Source organism: Macaca mulatta, chromosome 16 (assembly GCF_049350105.2).
Source record: "Macaca mulatta isolate MMU2019108-1 chromosome 16, T2T-MMU8v2.0, whole genome shotgun sequence".
Classification (NCBI taxonomy): Eukaryota; Metazoa; Chordata; class Mammalia; order Primates; family Cercopithecidae; genus Macaca; species Macaca mulatta.
In genome coordinates, this window is record NC_133421.1 from 77,876,248 (window position 1) to 77,896,518 (window position 20,271).

Below are 20,271 nucleotides of genomic sequence, written 5' to 3' on the forward strand. Positions count from 1 at the left end.
AGCTTCTTTGAGAATGCAAATATCTACTGAGTGTTAATTTTTGAAATATTTTACACATTTCTGTGGATTTCTTACATCACCAGTTCTTATATGTCTATTTCATTTTAAGTGTAGTATATGATTATATTTGTGAAATTCAAATGATACAAACAAAGTCAAATTTATTATATTAGAAATTAATAAGAATTAACAGTAAAGTTGATTCTTTATCGATGTGTTTATGCACCTCCCTCTATCACTGGTTTATAAGCTCCGTAAGTGCCACAGGAAACCGTATCTTATTCTTTTTTATTCCCAGAACCAAGCACAATTCTTGCCCTATGATAGAGGATAGATGATCTGTCGATTGAGTGAATGAATAAAACAATGAGCAAGCAAAAAATGAAGTCACTTTCTCCAACTGAAGAGAAGGAGAAATGCTTGCTGGGAAGGAGAAATGGAGACTAATTTTTAAATGTTGAGTGCTACCGGAAAGACCAGCCTGGATCATGAGTCACAGTGGAGGCTTTTTGGACAACCATGAAACTTCAGAGGGACTCTGAGCCCCTGGGTGGTACAGACATAACGTTGCCACAGTTCTTGCTGGCAACCATTTCCCTTCATTTCACTGAAACAAACAAACAAAACAAAACCCTCTGGGGTGCCTTAGGCCTTTCCTTAATTTTATTTTAAAACATTATTCTCTTTTCTGTATTTATAAAAAGCAAAAAAGACAGGAACTAGGTGTATGTGCTAAAGTAGAAAAGAACACTTAAGGCCGGGTGCAGTGCTTCACACCTGTAATCCCAGCACTTTGGGAGGCCGAGGTGGGTGGATCGCCTGAGGTCAGGAGTTTGGGACCAGCCTGACCAATATGGTGAAACCCTGTCTCTGTTAAAAATACAAAAATTAGCCGGGCGTGGTGGCAGGCGCCTCTAATCCCAGCTACTTGGGAGACTGAGACAGGAGAGTCGCTTGAGCCCAGGAGGCGGAGGTTGCAGTGAGCTGAGACCAGGCCATCGCACTCCAGCCTGCGCGATAAGAGTGAAACTCTGTCTCAAAAAAAAAAAAAAAAAAAAAAAAAAGTAAAAGAAAAGGACACTTAAATGAGATAGCAGTGGTGGTCAGGTAGTAACCCAAGGCTCTGAGTTCAGTAAGTAAATAAATTTAATATGAATGCCCTCTTCTCTCACCTATCTATTGACTTGTAGAACATTTCCTTCATTACTGCATCAGTGATGAGCTTTATGCTGTGAAATTCTCAATATGAAATGGTCTCAATGTCCAAAGCGCACTACAAACTCATTACTTACAACATGATGCCAAGTAACTGTTTCATCATCTTTACTGTACCTTTACAATATTTGAGTGGCTATGTGAAATGGTCACAGGTTAGAAACAGATCATAGTCCAAAAGCTAAATAATATCTCACAGGTAATCATTTCAGTCACAGGAAGTGGAACCAGGATTGAAGAGGGTGTTGAACAAGCTACAGAAGCAGGTATAGTATACCCGGAGTCATTACTAAGCAGAGTTCTCAGATTTGATCAAGGTTAATTCAGTGAGGAATGGAATATAGACAAGAATAGGCAGCAAGATTAGCAGGAAGCAGTCAGATCAAGTAGCCAATCAGGAATTGAAATGGTCCTTGAAAAAGGAAAAGTGATTGAATTGAGGCATACAATGTAATATCATTCTGTGACTCTGGGAAAGTAAAATTGGTTGGCATGTTAGTATGGAATAGGGTTTCTACGAGGCCGCTTAAAGAATGTTCTCATCCTCTGAGAACTGAAGGGAGTTCCAAATAGGCAGTTTGTGAGTGAAGATGAGCATGATGATGATGATAAAGTCTCCTTTATGTAACAGCCGGCAGAAGAGTTGGTCACACCCACACATTTTACATTCACATTAAAGTAAATTTATGCCCGGGTGTGGTGGCTCACACCTGTAGTCTCAGCACTTTGGGGGGCCGAGGCAGGCAGATCACTTGAGGTCAGGAGTTGGAGACCAGCCTGGCCAACATGGTGAAACTCTATCTCTACTAAAATACAAAAATTAGCCAGGCGTGGTGGTGCGCGCCTGTAGTCCAGGCTACTCAGGAGGCTGAGGCAGGAGAATTGCTAGAACCCAGGAGGCAGTGGTTGCAGTGAGCCAAGATTGCGCCACTGCACTCCAGCCTGGGCGAGACAGACTCCATCTCAAAAAAAAAAAAAAAATAAATATAGCTAGGCCTGGTGGCTTGTACCTAGCTACTTAAGAGGCTGAGGCAGGATTGCTTGAGGTCAGGATTTAGAGACCAGCCTGGGCAACACAGGGATACCGGGTCTCTAAAAATTTTTAAAAAGTGAATATAAGCAGAACTCTTCTGGTGAAAATTTCATTCATTCATTCATTCATTCATTCATTCATTTATTTTTTAGAGATAGGGTTTCATTCTGTTGCCCAGGCTGGAGTGCAATGATGCAATCACAGCTCACTGCAGCCTCAAACTCCTGGGATCAAGCAATCCTTCCATCTCAACCTCCCAAATAGCTGGGACTACAGGTGCATGCCACCACAACTGGCTGATTTAAATCCTCTCTCTCGCTCTCTCTGTCTGTCTCTATCTCTGTCTGTCTGTCTTTCCTTCTTTCGTCTCACTCTGTTGCCCAGGCTGGAGTGCAGTGGCACAATCTCACCTCACTGAAACCTCCACCTCCTGGGCTCAAGCAATTCTCCTGCCTCAGCTTCCCAAGTAGCTGGGATTGCAGGCACCCACCACCACACCCGGCTAATTTTGTATTTTTAGTAGAGACAGGATTTCACCATGTTGGCCAGACTGGTCTCAAACTCCTGATCTTAAGTGATCTACCCACCTTGGCCTCCCAGAGTGCTGGGATTACAGGTGTGAGCCACTGCACCCGGCCTGAAAAAAATAATACTTTTGATAAATCTGAAAATCCGGGGCTATTTCTGCCGCTGAGAGAAGGTGTGTCTTTCCCCTCAAACTAGGTGCATGTTGCTGAGGAGGTAGGGGGCTGAGTTCTTCCATCCATCGCCTACAAGTGTCAGGCGGCTTCCGGTTGGACAAGATGGCTGCTCTGGTGGGCTTGTTTCCTCTCTGGTCTCTTTTTCTGTCCAAGACTCACTCCACACCAGCTTGAGCTTGGGATCATTCTTCTGCTCCTCTCATCCTCCTACCCCCAGAGCTGACAGATTTAGCAAATAAAATTTACAAGATCCCATTAAATTAGAATTTTGGACAAACCACCACCTACCTCACACTGACTCAGGAGAGTCCCTCAGAGATAAGGAGGAAGCTCCATCCTGCCCATCAAGCCCCCTCTCGGGGTCCCCTCAAGGAAGACAGTGGTTCCAGAAGGTGTGTTGCCACGCCCTATCACAGCCTTCCTCCCTCCCATCCCTCTCTGACCCCAGGTTCCAGCTGGCCTGGGGATTTCTGGGAGGATCCAGAGAACAAGGCCACCTGCCATAGGAGCCTCCTCTTCCTCGCCACCAACACTTCAGCCCTGCCCAACTAACAGCTCTCCATGTTCTAAAGAAGGCAGGAGTGCTGGGCCACCCCAGCCTTCTGGAACCCCCGTTCTGTGACATTATCCATCTCCTGGAAATATGCTGGTTTTAACCATGCAAATTGGCCAAGCATCAGGCAGAAATAGCAGCTAGGCCTGGAAGGACAGGTGACATCTGTGAGGAAAATGGCTGGGCGGGACTGGGTGGAGAGCATGGGCTGTTCCCTTCCTTTCTGGGAACAGCGCCACCTTTGGGGGAACTCCTTCCCTCATGGGGTTTTAGGCGGGGGCTGCCAGTCCCAGGACCCTGCCCCCGTCACCCCACAGTCATAGGAACGCTTGTGCACCAGTCACTACATTTAGAAGTGGAAGCTCGTGGGCTGCTTAGCTTCCAACGGGAAGTCCATGTGTGCAGCGCCAGAGGACACGGCCCATCTGAGGCGCTAAGCTTCTGTGAAGAGGGAGTAGAGTCTGGATGGGATTCCAGTTCCACGGTTTATCCTTTCTGCGACCCAAACACACCCTTCCCCTTCCTTCAATTCTGAGAAGCAATAAATGTCCCTACTTGCGAACAAGTTTGAGTTGGGTTTCTGCCACTTGGAGCCAGAAGAGACCTGCCAGCTACAGTCAGCATCGGTCAACCATCTGTGAAACGGTGGCCTGACAACCTGTCCCCTCCCTGTGAAGGCCACAATATCCCAACACCATTAGTCACCAAGGAAGTCTGGGAGAAATTTCTACCAACTGTAGCGAAAAAGGGGCAAGGGAGAAAACAGTTCGTTACTGACAGCCCACTCTTCCCTCTGAAACAGGGCGGCAGGATCTGACAGAAAGAAAGTACGAGGGGCTGCTAAGTGGGCAGTGCTGCCCCGTGCCCTCCAGACTTCTCTTCCCAGCAGGGCAGCAGCACATGGCACCCTGGGATAGGAGGTCTGCAGGGGCAGGAGGGAGGCTGAACATCCTGGGGGCACCACTTTATGAGGAACCATTTATGGCCAAAACTCTACGGGGGCTTCAGGGACCTGAATGAATTCGTCTCTGTAGAGCGAGTCCTGGGCAGGAGGAGAGGATTCCATAGCCCAGGACCACATGCTGGAAATGTGGTCTCTGCAGCTTAAAATCTGAGAGAAGATGGTGTCTGCAGCATTCAAAGGGGGACCAGAGGGACCCTCCGCCCCTGGCCCCCAAGCTATGACAAACATGAGCCCTGGGTAGATTTCTATCCATTCAAAGCACTGGAAAACCCAAGCTGGGGCCCATGAGTCAAGTCTAGATGTGCAGCTTGGGGCAAGAGGACAGATGGACGCCACAGGCCATCTGTCTAAATATTTGCAAGTTATACATTAAATTAACAGAGTGTTAAATAAAGTATGTTCTAACCTCAACCCCTGACAAATATTCCTTTAAAAGGATAAAATTTTAAAACGTGTATGAAGCTATGATTTGTAGATGACAGAAAGTTATCAAAATGTCAAAGATCATAAAATTTCTTTGCTTTTTTTTTTTTTTGAGACGAAGTCTTACTGCTCAGGCTGGAGTACAGTGATGCGATGTCGGTTCACTGCAGCCTCTGCCTCCCAGGTTCAAGCAATTCTTAATATTGCGATGCATAATAAAACAAAGATATGTGTAATTTATAAATTACTGAAACTATTCCATGAAATTTATTTTGATTCCTTTCAGCAAAATCAATTATGTTATTATTATCAAGATTTAAAACTACATGTAAGGATTAAAACAGTCATATTCAAAGTACAAATATCTTAATATTTTCATCAAAAATATGTTTATGTAAAAAATTTAATTTTGTCAGAAATGTTTTCCCAAACAATATTCTTTTCAAATATTGAAAAGTATCTATTGCTGGGCCCAGTGGCTCATGCCTATAATCCCAGCACTTTGGTAGGCCGAGGCAGGCGGATCACGAGGTCAGGGGTTCGAGGCCAGCCTGGCCAATATGGTGAAACCCCATCTCTAGTAAAAATACAAAAAAAAAAAAATTAGCCAGGTGTGTTGGTGTGCCTGTAGCCCCAGCTACTTGGGAGGCTGAGGCAGAAGAATCGCTTGAACCCAGAAGGCGGAGGTTGCAGTGAGTCGAGATTGCACCACTGCACTCCAGCCTGAACGACAGAGCAAGACTCTATCTCAAAAAAAAAAAAAAAAAGAAGAGTACCTATTAAACCAAAAGGCAACATACAAATTAGAATAAATCAAATTTGTAAATCAAAATGATTGAAATAAATCCACTTTATTTTGATTTTTGAAAACTTAATTATATTAAATTAAAATTCATAATTCTAGCATTCAATGACCACTTCGTTGCCAATGTAAAGAATAAGCGGCCAGGCGTGGTGGCTCGCGCCTGTAATCCCAGCACTTTGGGAGGCTGAGGTGGGCGGATCACGAGGTCAGGAGATCGAGACCATCCTGGCTAACATGGTGAAACCCCATCTCTACTAAAAATGCAGAAAAAAAAAATTAGCCGGGTGTGGTGGCGGGCGCCTGTAGTGTCAGCTACTGGGGAGGCTGAGGCAGGAGAATGGCGTGAACCTGGCAGGCAGGGGTTGCAGTGAGCCGAGATTGTGCCACTGCACTCCAGCCTGGGCGACAGAGTGAGACTCCATTTCAAAAAAAAAAAAAAAAAAAAAAAAAAAAAAAAGAATAAACATCACGGTTTGTCTGAGGGCTAGACATAGATACGAATTTCAGAGTAATATGTCATGTGATTTGCTTAATCCTTTCCTCGTTTGCCCAGAGAAGACTCACTGGTAGCACCTGCAGCTGCGGCATCTTCCCCAAGATAACTGTGCCACGAAAGATCTCACTTTATTATTATTTTCGCATCACTCTAGTGTATCCACTTTGGAAACAAAAGACGTCATTCTATTTATAGCATTGTGTTTTTAGTAGCAGGGTCTCCCCATTTACAAAGTACAGAAATTGTCCATGGCTGAAAATAGAAAATCCTAGAAAATGTAGCATTCCTATGCATGATACTAACATCATTCTCAAACAGTTGTTGGCCAAAGATTCATTTGATGAATCTGATTTTTCCAGAATAGACTATTCTGATGATTCAGATGATTCTGATGTTAGTTCCGTTTAGAAATAATTCCAAGAGGCCGGGCGCGGTGGCTCAAGCCTGTAATCCCAGCACTTTGGGAGGCCGAGGCTGGCGGATCATGAGGTCAGGAGATCGAGACCATCCTGGCTAACACGGTAAAACCCCGTCTCCACTAAAAAATACAAAAAAAACAACAACAACAACAACAACTAGCCGGGCAAGGTGGCGGGCGCCTGTAATCCCAGCTACTCGGGAGGCTGAGGCAGGAGAATGGTGTGAACCCGGGAGGCGGAGCTTGCAGTGAGCTGAGATCTGGCCACTGCACTCTAGCCTGGGCGACTGAGCGAGACTCCGTCTCAAAAAAAAAAAAAAAAAAAAAGAATTTTCAAGGAACTAAAATCCAGTGACAGAAATGAAATCGATCAAGGCTGTAGTCGCACACCTGAGACATTCCTCTAGAAGACAGAGGAGAAAGGTGTGAAAACAGTGAACCAGAGAAGGATGGCCAGGGATAACAAAGATTGGAGCTCTGAAGTTGAATGATAGATATTCTGGACCAACACCCCAGAGATGACAAAAGGTGGGTCTGCAGAGCTGACAGGTGTACTCTGTTCCAAAACACACACACACACACACACACACACACAGACTGTCACCACTTAGACGTATTTCAAATCGTATGATTAATAAGACTGAACTTTTGGCTTCATTATCACTCTTGTCTTTACTCCATAAAATGTACACCTTCTCAAATATTTGAGGAATAAGTATACAAATTGATATAAACTGGGTTACAAATAATAACTCAAGCTTTCCAGGGAGAAATTATAGAGGCTCCATATTCTGACTACAATTAAAATCCCACAGAGGCCAGCCTGGCCAACGTGGTGAAACCCCATCTTAACTGCTTTTGTTCCAATAAAACAAAATAGAGAGCAGGATCCTCAGGCTTCGATGCTATTTGCTTAATCCAGCTGGTCTGTGGAGAAGCCTGGGACGGAAAGAAGCAGCTAGACTCCAGAATCCCTGGTTTTAATAGCTATTCTATGCCATGTCCCCGTCTTATTGCTGGCAACTCACCTCTCAGCCCATGCATTGTGACATTACAGCAAGAAGTACTAATATAAACGACACGAAAGAAAAAAAAAAACCATGGGGTTTTGTTTGTGTTATTAACTAGGCGGGCATTGTAAATGTGCAGGGTGGGAAGTGATCAGGAGACAGGTATCCAATGAGCATCCGCCGTGTATCAGGCACTGTGCAATGTTCCTTACGTACCGCGATCCCTCAGAAACACTGCGGAGGGCTATCACTGCCTTCCTTTTACATACGAAAAAACTGAGACTTAACAGTTGCTCATGGGAAGCTGAACCAAGAGTCAAAACAGGGGTTTTCGGGCTCCAAAGACCGTACTGTTTCCACTGCGCAAAGTTGTCTGCACTGTGAGCGACAGAGGAGAGGAAAGAGGACTAAAAACAAAACCCAAAAATCCAATAAATAAAACAAAATAAATGAACTGAGCATTCAACCCAAAAAGGTATAAGGAGCAGAAGGAAAATATTTCCAAGGAAAACAGGAAGAAGCAAAGCTTAAGAATAAAAGCGTGACTTACACATTTAATTGGATCCAGGGGAAACTGTTGGGGTGAGATGTTAAGGACAGAGTGAGGAAATGACTGGAGAACTTGTGTATTACATTCCACTTACTATGGACCTTGGGTCCTTCTCTGTAACACTAATGTTGGACTAAATTCTTCAAAGTTTCCTTGCAAGGACAGGCCACTCTGAAGCCAAGGGGTTACCACCAACCAACAGACTCCTTTAATAACAACATGGTAGGTAAATTACCCCTGAAGGCAAATATAACTGATTATTTTATAGTAGCAGGTTATAAAACCTTGTCTCAAAAGCATTGCTATGGGCCAGGTGCAGTGGCTCACACCTATGATCTCAACACTTGGGGAGGTTGAGGCGAGAGGATTGCTTGAGCACAGGAGTTCAAGACAAGCCTGGGCAACATAGTGAGACGCTGTCTCTACAAAAAATAAAATGAGGTAAATTAATGGGGCGTAGTGGTGTGTGTCTATAGTTCCAGCTACCTGGAAGGCTGAGGTGGGAGGATTACCTGAGCACAGGAGGTCAAGGCTGCAGTGAGCTATGGTTGCACCACTGCACTCCCCACCCGGGGTGATAGAACGAGATCCTGTCTCAAGAAAGCGTTGCTAAACACTTTCTTCCATAAAATTATATTCTGCCCTGAGGGAGGCCCCCAGCGGGACTGTGAAGTGCCACCCCTTGCTGCTGGCCCCTGAGGGCAGCAGGCAAGGAAGGAGCATGTCTCTGCTGGGGGAAGTGCTGGGAAAAGCCCCTGGATTGGGTCACCGTGAAATGCAAAGTGAGTGAAATACAAACATACCTTTGAAAGACAAATATGGATCTTAGTGAATGAGTCTGGGTCATGGCTGGACTGGAGACATCCCAGGGTGAGCCAGCCCAAACACACCATCCATGTCATAAAAAAAGGAACCTGCCACCACAATGGTCAGCCCTGTGAGAAACGCATCCTTCCATCCAGCTAAAATCTGCCCGTGTCCATCTTGTCTGCTCGGCACCAGTCCCAATGCTTTGGGCCACAGAGCACTGTGCCCTCCTGCATGGAATGACCAGCCACTGGGCTTCAGAGCCAAACAAACCTGGGCTCAAAGGCCAGCCCTGCCCCCCTGTTGTGTGATGTCCGGCATAATGGTGCTAGAAGTTGATGTGCCCATGTGCCCCACCTCTGTCTGGCTGTACTTGTAGCTAGTACATGTATACTATATAGGTACCTGGCTGCATCATTGTATGTTCCCGGGTGGTCATGCCTGAGTGAGTTTGTTTGTTTGTTTTTGGCGGGGGAGTCTCACTCTATTGCCCAGGCTGGAGTGCAGTGCCACGATCACGGCTCACTGAAGCCTCAAATCCCTGGCCTTAAGTGGTCTACCTGCCTCAGCCTCCTGAGTAGCTGGGACTACAGACCTGCACCACCAAACCTGGCTAATTTTTAAAAATTTTTGTAGAGGTTGCCCAGGCTGGTCTCGAACTCCTGGCCTCAAGTGATCCACCTGCTTCGGTGCTGGGATTACAAGTGTCAGCCATCACACCCAGCTTCCCTGAGGCTTTATATAGAACTCGCCTTTGAGTTAGTTTCTGTTGTATATTTTAGTTAGGGCATTATATTGATTTTTAAAATTACTATCATTCTGAATTAATAATACATTTTGGTACATTCATACAGTGGAATAGAACCTAGCAATAAAAAGTAGTGAGGAGAGGTGGGGATGGTTAATGGGTACAAAAAAAACCCCCGAATGAATAAGACCTAGTATTTGAGAGTACAATAGGGTGGCTATAATCAATAATAATTTAATTGTATATTTAAAAATAACTAACGGCTGGGCACGGTGGCTCTCGCCTGTAATCCCAGCACTTTGGGATGCGGATGCAGGTGGATCACCTGATGTCAGGAGTTCGAGACCAGTCTGAACAACATGGTGAAACCCCGTCTGTACTAAAAATACAAAATTAGCTGGGCCTAGTGGCACATGCCTGTAATCTCAGCTATTTGGGAGGCCGAGGCAGGAGAAACGCTTGAACCCAGGAGGCGGAGGTTGCAGTGAGCCAAGATAGCACCATTGCACTCCAGCCTAGGCAACAAGAGTGAAACTCCATCTCAAAAATAAGTTAAATAAATAAATGAAAATAAAGATAAGAGTGTATAATTGGATTGTCTGTAACACAAAGGAGAAATGCTTGAGGGTCTGGAGACTCCATTTTCCATGATGTGGTTATTATGCATTGCATTCCTGTATCAAAACATCTCAGGTATCCCACAAATACATACGCTTACTATGTACCCACAAAAACTACAATTAAAAATGTAAAAAGTAATGAACTATTGGCACACAAAACAACATGGATAAATCTCAAAATAATTATGGTGAGTGAAAGAAGCCTGACAAAAAAAGTACACACTGTAGGATTCCATGTCTAGAAAGCACTAGAAAATATAAACTAACCTATGATGATAGAAAGCAGATCAGGGTCAGGTGCGGTGGCTCACGCCTGTAATCTCAGCATTTTGGGAGGCCGAGGTGGGCGGATCACCTGAGGTCAGGAGTTTGAGACCAGCCTGGCCAAAATGGTGAAACCCAGTCTCTATTAAAAATACAAAAATTAGCCGGGCATGGTGTTGCGTACCTGTAGTCCCAGCTATTTGGGAGGCTGAGGCAGGAGAATCGTTTGAACCTGGGGGGCAGAGTTTGCAGTGAGCCAAGATCGTGCCACTGCACTCCAGCCTGGGTGACAGAGTGAGACTCTGTCTCAAAAAACAAAGGAAAGAAAACAAAAAGAAAGTAGATCAGTAGTTGCTTGGGGGTGATGGAGAAGTAGAAAGGGCAGAAAGCAGGATCACCAGGGGCAACAAGGAAACTTTCTGAGAGGACGGATATCTTCACTATCTTGAATGTGATGATTTGAGCTGTATACCAAGGGTCAGATACAAATTGTAGTCTCTGTACATGCACAGTTTATTATATGTCAATACCTCCATAAATCTGCCTAAAATGCTTAAAAATTACTGTAATTATACAAAATATATTTTATGAAAAGGAAGTCATGAGTGGAGCATGGTTAAGAACCCCAGCATCAGGTAGATTCAGAAGTGGAGAAAAGCATCTCCCACTTCCCCTTCTTCAGGCCAGTGTGCTGTGCAATTTATCCAGTGGCCACTAGAGGACAGCAGCGACTTATGTACAGTAAGTGGATGTTTCAGGGCTTCAATACTTAGAATTCCCTGCTCTGTGCTGCCTATCCTGGGAGGTCGGTGTTAATACCCCCATAATACTCAGAGCTGAGACTTGGGCCTTGGTTTCTGGCTCCTGATTCCATCTTGTTGGTCTCCGAACACCGGGAGCACAGGGAGGTTGTCCAGGCTTTAGTGCAGTTGGTGCAATCTCAGCTCACTGCAACTCAAAGCCTCCCGGGTTTGAGCAGTTCTCCTGTCTCAGCCTCCTGAGTAGCTGGGATTCTGTAGTCCCACCACCACACCCGATTAATTTTTGCATTTTTGGCCGGGTGCGGTGGCTCAAGCCTGTAATCCCAGCACTTTGGGAGGCCGAGACGGGTGGATCACGAGGTCAGGAGATCGAGACCATCCTGGCTAAGACGGTGAAACCCCGTCTCTACTAATAAAATACAAAAAAATTAGCCGGGCGAGTTGGCGGGCGCCTGTAGTCCCAGCTACTCGGGAGGCTGAGGCAGGAGAATGGCGGGAACCCGGGAGGCGGAGCTTGCAGTGAGCCGAGATCGCACCACTGCACTCCAGCCGGGGCGACAGAGTGAGACTCCGTCTCAAAAAAAAAAAAAAAAAAAAAAAATTTGCATTTTTAGTAGAGATGGGGTTTCACCATATTGGTCAGGCTGGTCTCGAACTCTTGACCTCAGGTGATCCACCTGCCTCAACCTCCCAAAGTGCTGCTCCCAGATCTTTTTAAAAGAATGTCCTACTCCAACGAGGCAGCAGCCATAGTTGCCTGTCTGTTATCTGCAGGGCTGATATGGAGGATTGCAGATGGCACCAAAGAGTTGTGGTTCTCAAGGTGACTGTGGAAGGCCTCCCACCTTGCCTGAAACCCACGATTATAGAGGAGGTCAAAGTTGCATCATCAGGCGCTGCAAGTCATGGGTTAGTATGTCAGTGAGAAAATGACATACCAAAGAGTCACTTTTATAGGAGAGAGGTAAAGGAGAGAAGGTTCAATTGAGAGGGAAGGGGACATGATGGTGGAGTGCCCATGGGGTGCTGCAATGGAAGCTTCCCCCGAAAAAGTAATAGTGGGCTGGGCATGGTGGCTCAGGCCTGTAATCCAGCACTTTGGGAGGCCGAGGTGGGCAGATAACTTGAGCTCAGGAGTTCAAGACTAGCCTGACCAACAGGGCGAAACCCCATGTCTATTAAAAATACAAAAATTAGCTGGGGTGGTGGTGCACACCTGTAACCCCAGCTACTCAGGAGGCTGAGGCAGGAGAATCGCTGAAACCCAGGAAGCGGAGGCTGCAGTGACCCTAGATCCCACCACTGCACTCCTGCCTGGGTAACAGAGCGGGACTCTGTCTCAAAAAAATAAAATAAAAAAGCAAGCAATTGTGAACATACGTTGAGCCACCCCAGTGTGTGAGATGATGCTGAACACTCTATGTGGGGAGTCATCTCATCTTCACAGTGCTATGCTATGCTATGCTATGCTATGCTATGCTATGCTATGCTATGCTATGCTATGCTATGCTATGCTATCTTATTTTATTTTATACAGAGTCTTGCTCTGTCGCCCAGGCTGGAGTGCAGTGGCGTGATCTCAGCTCACTGCAACCTCCGAGGCCTCCCCGGTTCAAGTCATTCTCCTGCCTCAGCCTCCCGAGTAACTGGGATTACAGGAGTGCGCCACCACGCCCGGCTAATTTTTGTATTTTTAGTAGAGATGGGGTTTCACCATGTTGGCCAGGCTGGTTTCAAACTCCTGACCTCAAGTGATCTGCCTGCCTCAGCCTCCCAAAGTGCTGGGATTACAGGTGTGCGCCACCGTGCCCAGCTGACAACGTTCTTACTAAATTAACTGCAGAGAGGTTAAGAAATGCCTAAAGAGCCTGGTGTGGAGGCTCACGCCTGTAATCCCAACACTTTGGGAAGCCAAGGTGGGTGGATCACTTGAGCCCAGGAGTTCAAGACCAGCCTGGGCAACATGGCAAGACCCCTTCTTTACAAAAAAGTTACAAAAATTAGCCAGGCGTGGTAGCATGTGCCTGTAGTCCCAGTTATTCAGAAGCTTGAGGGAGGAAGATCCCTTGAGCCTGGAGTTCGAGGCTGCCATGGGCTATGATTGCACCACAGCCTGGGTGTGAGAGTGACACCCAGTCTCAAAGGAAAAAAAAAAACCAATTGTGGACACATAGTGAGCCCTCCCCGTGGGCGAGGCATGATGCCCAACAATGTATGAAGGGAGTCATCTCATCTTCACGGCATTCTTACTAAATAAGCTACAGAAAGGTTAAGAAATGACCAAAGTCACAGAGCTGGTAGGAGGTAGTGCAAGGATTTGCATCCAGATTTGCCACTAACATGTGGACCTCGCTACGGCTCTATGGTACCCACTTAAACAGAAGTATCCTTCTCCAATATTTAGTTCATGTGTTGAACTCGTTGGTGTTGGTAGCAGATGGTCAGCATTGTAGTTCAGCTTTCTGGAGAAAGCCTGTCAGGTTTCAAGAGAATGTTAAGCATCTGTGATGGTCCATGAGGGAGGTTCCCCTCTCCACCCCTTCACCATTTATAGTGTGTGAGTTTCCATGCTAAGGATGATATTTGCATGATGACAGTATCTGAAGGGCAGGTGGGAAAATCAAGGTCTGGGCAGGGAAGGGGACTCAGCCAAGGCCGCATACACAGCACACTGATGGCCGAGCCGGGGTTAGGACTCCCAGCATACCCCATAGCCTTCTCTAATAATAGATAGGCTGCTGGGTTCTTCTTTATCAAGTGTTGGTTGCACATTATCTCTCTCTGTCTTTCTTAAAACAATTGTTCTTTAATATCTTTATATGTTCAGTAAGTGTTCAAATTTCCAACTACTTTATGTCAAAAAGCATTTCTAACATTTTTATTAAATCAAGATCCAAACAAGATGCATACAATATGATTACTTTGTCTCTTAAATCTCTTTTAATCCATTGATTCCTCTTTCTCTTTTTCCCTTTATTTTTTATTTTTATGTTTTCAGACGGAGTTTCACTCTTGTTGCCCAGGCTGGAGTGCAATGGGGCAATCTCGGCTCACCGCCACCTCTGCCTTCTGGGTTCAAGCGATTCTCCTGCCTCAGCCTCCTAAGTAGTTGGGGTTACAGGCACACACCACCACGCCTGGCTAATGTTTTGTATTTTTAGCAGAGATGGGGTTTTACCATGTTGCCCAGGCTAGTCTCAAATTCCTGACCTCAGGTGATCGGCCCGCCTCAACCTCCCAAAGTGCTGGAATTACAGGCATGAGCCACTGCACCCGGCCTCTCTTTATTCTTGAATAAGCCACATCATGCATCCTGCAGATATTACCCATGGTCTGGGTTTTCATTATTGCAAATCCATGATGTCGCCTAGCAGGGGCAAAGATACAGAGGTAAGGGAGTTCCAGAACTAGCGTGGCCAGATTCAGCTTCCCACCCAACCTGAACCCCCAGGAGGTGGTATCAACAGGGGCCATGGCCTGGGTGCGGGCCCCTCTTCCTCCCAGAACACTGGCCTGAATCAGCCAGCTCCTGGCACACACAGCCGGGTCCACAGGCACAACTGTTCCTTGGGGCCCCTGAGGGCAGGGGGTCTGCTGGGGCTGGGGCTTGTGATGTCTGGTGTGAGCGCAGGGTCCGATCAGGGCGAGGCAGCTTGTCCAGAGAGGCAGGTAATTCCCAAACAGAAGACCCCCAAGGCAGAGGGTCCTGGGGCTGGACTGCTGGCCTCTAGGAGGTTGTTCGGAGCTTACCCCGTGGACGGATTGGAAGGTGGCCCTCCTTCCCCCGCAAGGATCAAGAGGGAGTGGGGATTGACGGGAAGGCAATCTGGCCAGGAGAAGCTGCAGGGGAGACTCCCGCCATCCCCAGTCCCACCATCGGAGCCCCGCGGCCTCTTCCTTCTTGGAGACAGCCAGGTGTGTCCCAGGGTCCCGGGAAGTGCAGAGGAGGGGGTGGCGTCTTCGCTCTTCATGCACTGGCCCGGCCCAGAGGGGACAGAAAGCCAGGACGCCGGGGATTGTTTCTCGCAACCGCAGCCCAGCCCCAGTCCGGGAGGAAGTTCTGTCGGGCGCTCTCCGCCGGTGCCTCCCTGGTTATACTGTTATACAGGAAACCTGGCAGCGCGGGAGCCGCGCGGTGGAGGAGGGAGCGCGGGATGCCGAGCCCATGCGCGCCTGTGGGCAAGTGGAGGCGAGGTCGGCGAGCGGTCCCCCCGAGGTGCCCGGGCAGGCAGGGTCGGGAGTGGGGCGCCGAGCGGGGGTTGAGGTGGGAAGTAGGGTGGGGGTGGGGAAAGGGGCAGGGTGGAGGAGGAAAGGGTGCGGGAGGTGGCTGGTCCGCACCTGGGAGCTCTGCGCGCCTGCTCCCCTTGACTCCGCACTGGCGCGGGAGCTGCACGGGCCGCATCCCACCGGAAGGAGAAGGTAGGCGAAGGGCTACCCTCCACTGGGGGATGGGAGGGGAGCAGGCCGAGGCCCCCAGCGCCGACTCAGGCGTTGACGCCGCTATATCTTGCGTCACGTAGGCGGTGGACGCAGGAGACCTGCTGGCTACGGGTGCTCTCTCGCGCTCCAGGGATCCTCCTGGCACCCCCGCCCCCAATCCCTTCCCTTCTCTGTGTTCCCCCATGTCGGGGAAGGAGCCGTGGCCGGGTCCCCTTCTTATCCAGCCAGAGACACTGCGCCCGGTGGGCGTTCCTGCGCTGGGAATCCCTCTCGGAGTTTTTCCAGGCCCGGCCGAGCTGTGCGGGGAAAGGCCCTGGTGTGGGAGGTGGGCCCGGAGCGGGCGGGTCTGCAGTCCGGTAGCAGTGGGTGATTCAGGGTGCAAATGACCTCCCCGCGAACGGGAACGCCCGGACCAGACAACTAGCCTCAGCCCAGCATTCCCAGAGCCGCGCGCGGGAGGGACGCAGGGACTCCGGGACAGCAAATCCCCAGGGGAGGGGAGAAGTGGGAAGGCGGGGCAGGGGCGGCCCCACCCTCCTTGAGCTAAGCCAGCGACCAGACGCAGCCTTCCCGGCTCCGGGCCCCGACCTTCGGCTCCGGGCCTCGTCTTCCCCGTGCCCCCCAAGGTCCCCAGCAGAGGCATTCAGGCTCCTCCTCGCCCCGCCCAGACACAGCTGCTTTGGGTATCGGTGACAATACTCTTGAGCGTCTCTGTCCCTCTTCGCTCGCGTTGCCGGCTCCGGTTCCGCGCAGCCTCTCTGGCTTCGCCCCGGAAGCCCGGCCCAGGGCGATGGTAGGGGCCTAACCTGCGGCCCTTGGGCTCCCTGAGGCCCGCCCAGCCGACGTGAGTGCACTGCGGGGTCCAGGGGGAAGGGGCGCCGGGGCAGTGTCCTCCTTGGGGTTTGTTGGTCCAGTCTGGGCAGCTTGATTACCCCGCCTCCGGGGCCCAGTGTGCTTAGTGACTCAGTTTACACTTTTTCCTCGTCGAGGAACGCTTGAGAAAGTGGCGAAGGAGCCCTCCGGGGGCCCTGGTTGGACCCTGCTTCTTCGGTTCCTCAGCCTCGGCCAGCGGCGGTCTCCTGGCCCCTGGTCCGGGTCACCTTAGGAGGCAGGAGGAGGTGTGGTCAGTGTGGGAGTCTGGAGGGGCCATGCACTTCCGGAGAAGACCGCCGACTCGTGGCTTTGGTGGAGGGGCGCAGGCAGATTTAGTTAGGCTCTCCCCCATCCCTGACACACCGGTGCCAGGGCGGGAGTGGGGCTTGTGACCACTCCGGAGAGCTTTGGGGGCCCCTGCTCGGGGACTCCGCACGGATAGTCACTGTCTCGGAGCGCATTCTCCAGGGGCCACTCTCGTGGGGGCACTGTAGGGGTCCCAGGGCAGGTGGGCAGCCTTTCTCGGGGGGCGGCGTGAGAGCCGGAGAGCAGGGGGCGGGGCGGGCCCGGCTCGGGCTCACGTCTGCGTTGAAGCCGCTGGGGAAGGAGAGAGAAACCGAGAGAACCGGTGCCCCCGCCTTGACAGCGGAGGTCCCCACACCAAGGCCCTTGGACTAAGTGGGGCAGGGACAGCCCCCAGGTAGAGCTGTTCGCCGGGGCGTCTGCAGAGCCCGCATCCCAACCCCGACCCAGGGGCCGGGGCGCAGGCTCGCGGAGGGAGGTGGTGCTACGGAACTGCAGATTCTCTGCAGCCACAGGAAGGTCACGTGAGAGAAAGGCCATATAACACCTGAAGTGGCCACTAGAAGTTTAGCTGGTCGGGGGCGTGCTGAAGGCAGAGGGCAGTGGTCAGGAGTGAAGTGAGGGTGCGAATTGAGCGTGTGGACAACGGGCAGGAGGAGAGAGACACAGTGCGGCCAGAGGGGGAGTAGGTCATGGATAGAAACATGGTCCCCAGGTTCAGGTGGGGGGGGGGCAGGATTTGGGGAGGCTGAAGATGGGGAGGAGGTCATTGCTGAGAAGGGATCTCAGAAGAAAGTGGGTGCAGAACAGAGGGGGCAGGATGTGGGGATGGCATGGCATGGGGGCACTGGGGAGCATGTGGGGACCCCCCTCTATTAGGCAGCAGCTCAGGGCTTAGAGCAGGCCACCGGGCAGGGCCAGGGACCCCCAGAACAGAGGAGCTTCTGCCATGGATGGTGTTTTACAGCCTTGTCACTCCCCATGCACTCTAGTCACACATATTGAGCACTTGGTGTGGGCTGGTCACCGTGCTGGACACTGGGGACAGAGTATGGTAAGATGCAGTCCCAAAGGGGCTAAGAATCCTGTGGGTTCTTGCTCAAAGGCTTGTACCCAGGGTTAAGCTCCCGGCAACTTGGAAGGCAGGCATGGACACCTCCATTTGCCCTGAGTACAAACAGGTTCAGAGAGGTTTAGCGACAGGATGAAGGTCACACAGCCAGGAAGTGGCTGTGTCCAGGACAGTTCCAGGCCCCCTGACCCCAAGCCCCTGGCCACCAGGTGGCCTTTAGGGTTGGCCACCCTGTTCCCCTCGGCAAGAACAGTACAAGCCGAAGGCAAGCAAGCGCTCTTTCTTCTGAGCATCCTGTGTGCCCAGCCCTGTGGTGGGAGAGTTGATGATGTCCCAGGAGAGGGACGTCTCCTGTTCTCTTGCTGCCTAGGAGAGGGCAGAAGCAAACCCTTCTGAGAGCGGAGAGAGAAAGACAGGGGGAGGTAAGCAGGGATGACTCCTCCCCTCCCCCAAAGAGGCCACTCAGGGAGCCCTGGGAAGCCAGGCCGAGGGCGGTGCAATAAAGGGGCCTCTGAGACTCTTCCCCCTGGCTGCCATCCTGGCTCTGGGATTTCAGGGTGCAGCCACCATCCCTGCCCAGAGGTGAGAAGACTCAGGCGGGTGGGACTGGCCTGGAGCTTGCCACTGCTGCTGGGGCATTGGCCGCTGGGAGGGAGTTTCCGGCCAGGCTGCTGCACCTTCTCATACAAGCAGCACCTGAGCAGGCAGCCCCAACTGGAAGGAGCCCGGGGCCCTCATTCCTCCTTCTCTGCTGGGAACTGTGAGTGAGCCCTTGTCCCTGGGGGACTAGAGGGCGGCCATAGCAGTTTCCCCACTCTCCCCTCCCTTTCCCGAATCCTAAAACCCACGTGGGGGCCCCTCCTCTCTGGATCCAGGCCCAGCTCCCACTTCCTAGGACAAACTCCGAGGGCAGCCAGAGGCCGCTGTGATTGAGAGAAAGGAACTGGCCTTGGGACAGACCCACCTGTCCCCACTCGGGGCCAGCTAGGGGGCCTTTGGTAACAGTTGGAAGCTGAGGCCAAGTTGAGGGGACTCCAGCTAGCCCCTTGCCTGTACTCCCTTCTCCAACAACCCCCACCCACAGCCCCAGCTGGGGCAGCCGCCCTGGGGTGGCTCTGCTGGTTTCTTTGCACCTGACCCAGTTCCCTCCCAGTGGCTCACCTGCAGCTCTGGGCTATCCCAGAGCCCCTCTGCCTGCCTAGGACCTGACTTAGGAGACAGCAGCTTCTTGGGTCCCCCTCCCACCCTCACCCCACATTGCTGTCCCCCCAGAGATCTCCCTGCCCGCCCCCCTACCCCCGCTCCCTTGTAGGCCACATGGTCTCTGAGGGTCTCCCTGAAGCCTGCGCCTGGTTCTCACCTCTTAGTCCCTGGCTCCCTTCAGCCCCAAGGGCTTAAGATGGGCCCCACCTGCCCCCTCACTTCTTTCCCAGGCCTCAGCAGTTGACTTCACTCTAGACCTATTTTTTAAATGTTTATTTTAATAGTTGTGGGGAGCAGGTGGTGTTTGGTTGCATGAATAAGTTCTTTAGTGGCAATTTCTGAGATTTTGGTGCACCCGTCACCCAGTGGTGTGCAATATCCTTGGGATATTTAGGTTCAAGTGAAGAAGAAGGTGAAGAATAGGAAAATGCCTTTAAGGCCAGGTGCCATGGCTCACACCTGTGATGGGATGCCAAGGCAGGGAAGGATCAATTGAGCCCAGGAGTTCAAGAAACAGCCTGGGCAACATGGCAAATCCCCATCTCTACAAAAAATGCAAAAATTAGCCGGGCATGTTAGTACACACCAGTATTCACAGTTAGGAGGCTGATGTGGGAGGATCGCTTGAGCCCAGGACTTCAAGGCTTTAGTGAGCTGAGATCAACCTGCTGTGCTCCAGCTTGGGTGACACAGCAAGACCCTGTGTCCAAGAAAAAAAAAAAAAAAAGCCTTTAAGGCCCAAGAAAATTCATCTAGACAGTAGTTCTGTTTTGGGAGGTTTGATTTTTAAAAAAATTATTATGGGAAATTTAAAACTGCACAAATACGAAGAGAATAATGAGCTCCCAAGCAACCATCATTCAGCTTTGACAATGATCAAAGTTTATCACTTTTTTTTTTTTTTGGAGATGGAGTTTTGCTCTGTCACCCAGGCTAGAGTGCAGTGGCATGGTCTCAGCTCACTGCAACCTCCACCTTCCAGGTTCAAGCAAGTCTCCTGCCTCAGCCTCCC

General features: G+C 50.1%; 1 protein-coding gene across 1 annotated transcript; it reads right to left on the reverse strand.

Moving 5' to 3' along the window:
- Positions 1-14,230: 14,230 nt before the first annotated feature.
- LOC106994109 (uncharacterized) lies at positions 14,231-19,980 on the reverse strand. Its single transcript, XM_015120177.3, has 2 exons — positions 15,707-19,980; positions 14,231-15,541 (listed from the first exon to the last, which is right to left on the reverse strand). Exons 1-2 carry the CDS (start codon positions 16,449-16,451, stop codon positions 15,336-15,338), a joined length of 951 nt encoding a protein of 316 aa, XP_014975663.3. The 5' UTR covers positions 16,452-19,980; the 3' UTR covers positions 14,231-15,335.
- Between the last annotated feature and the right edge of the window lie 291 nt (positions 19,981-20,271).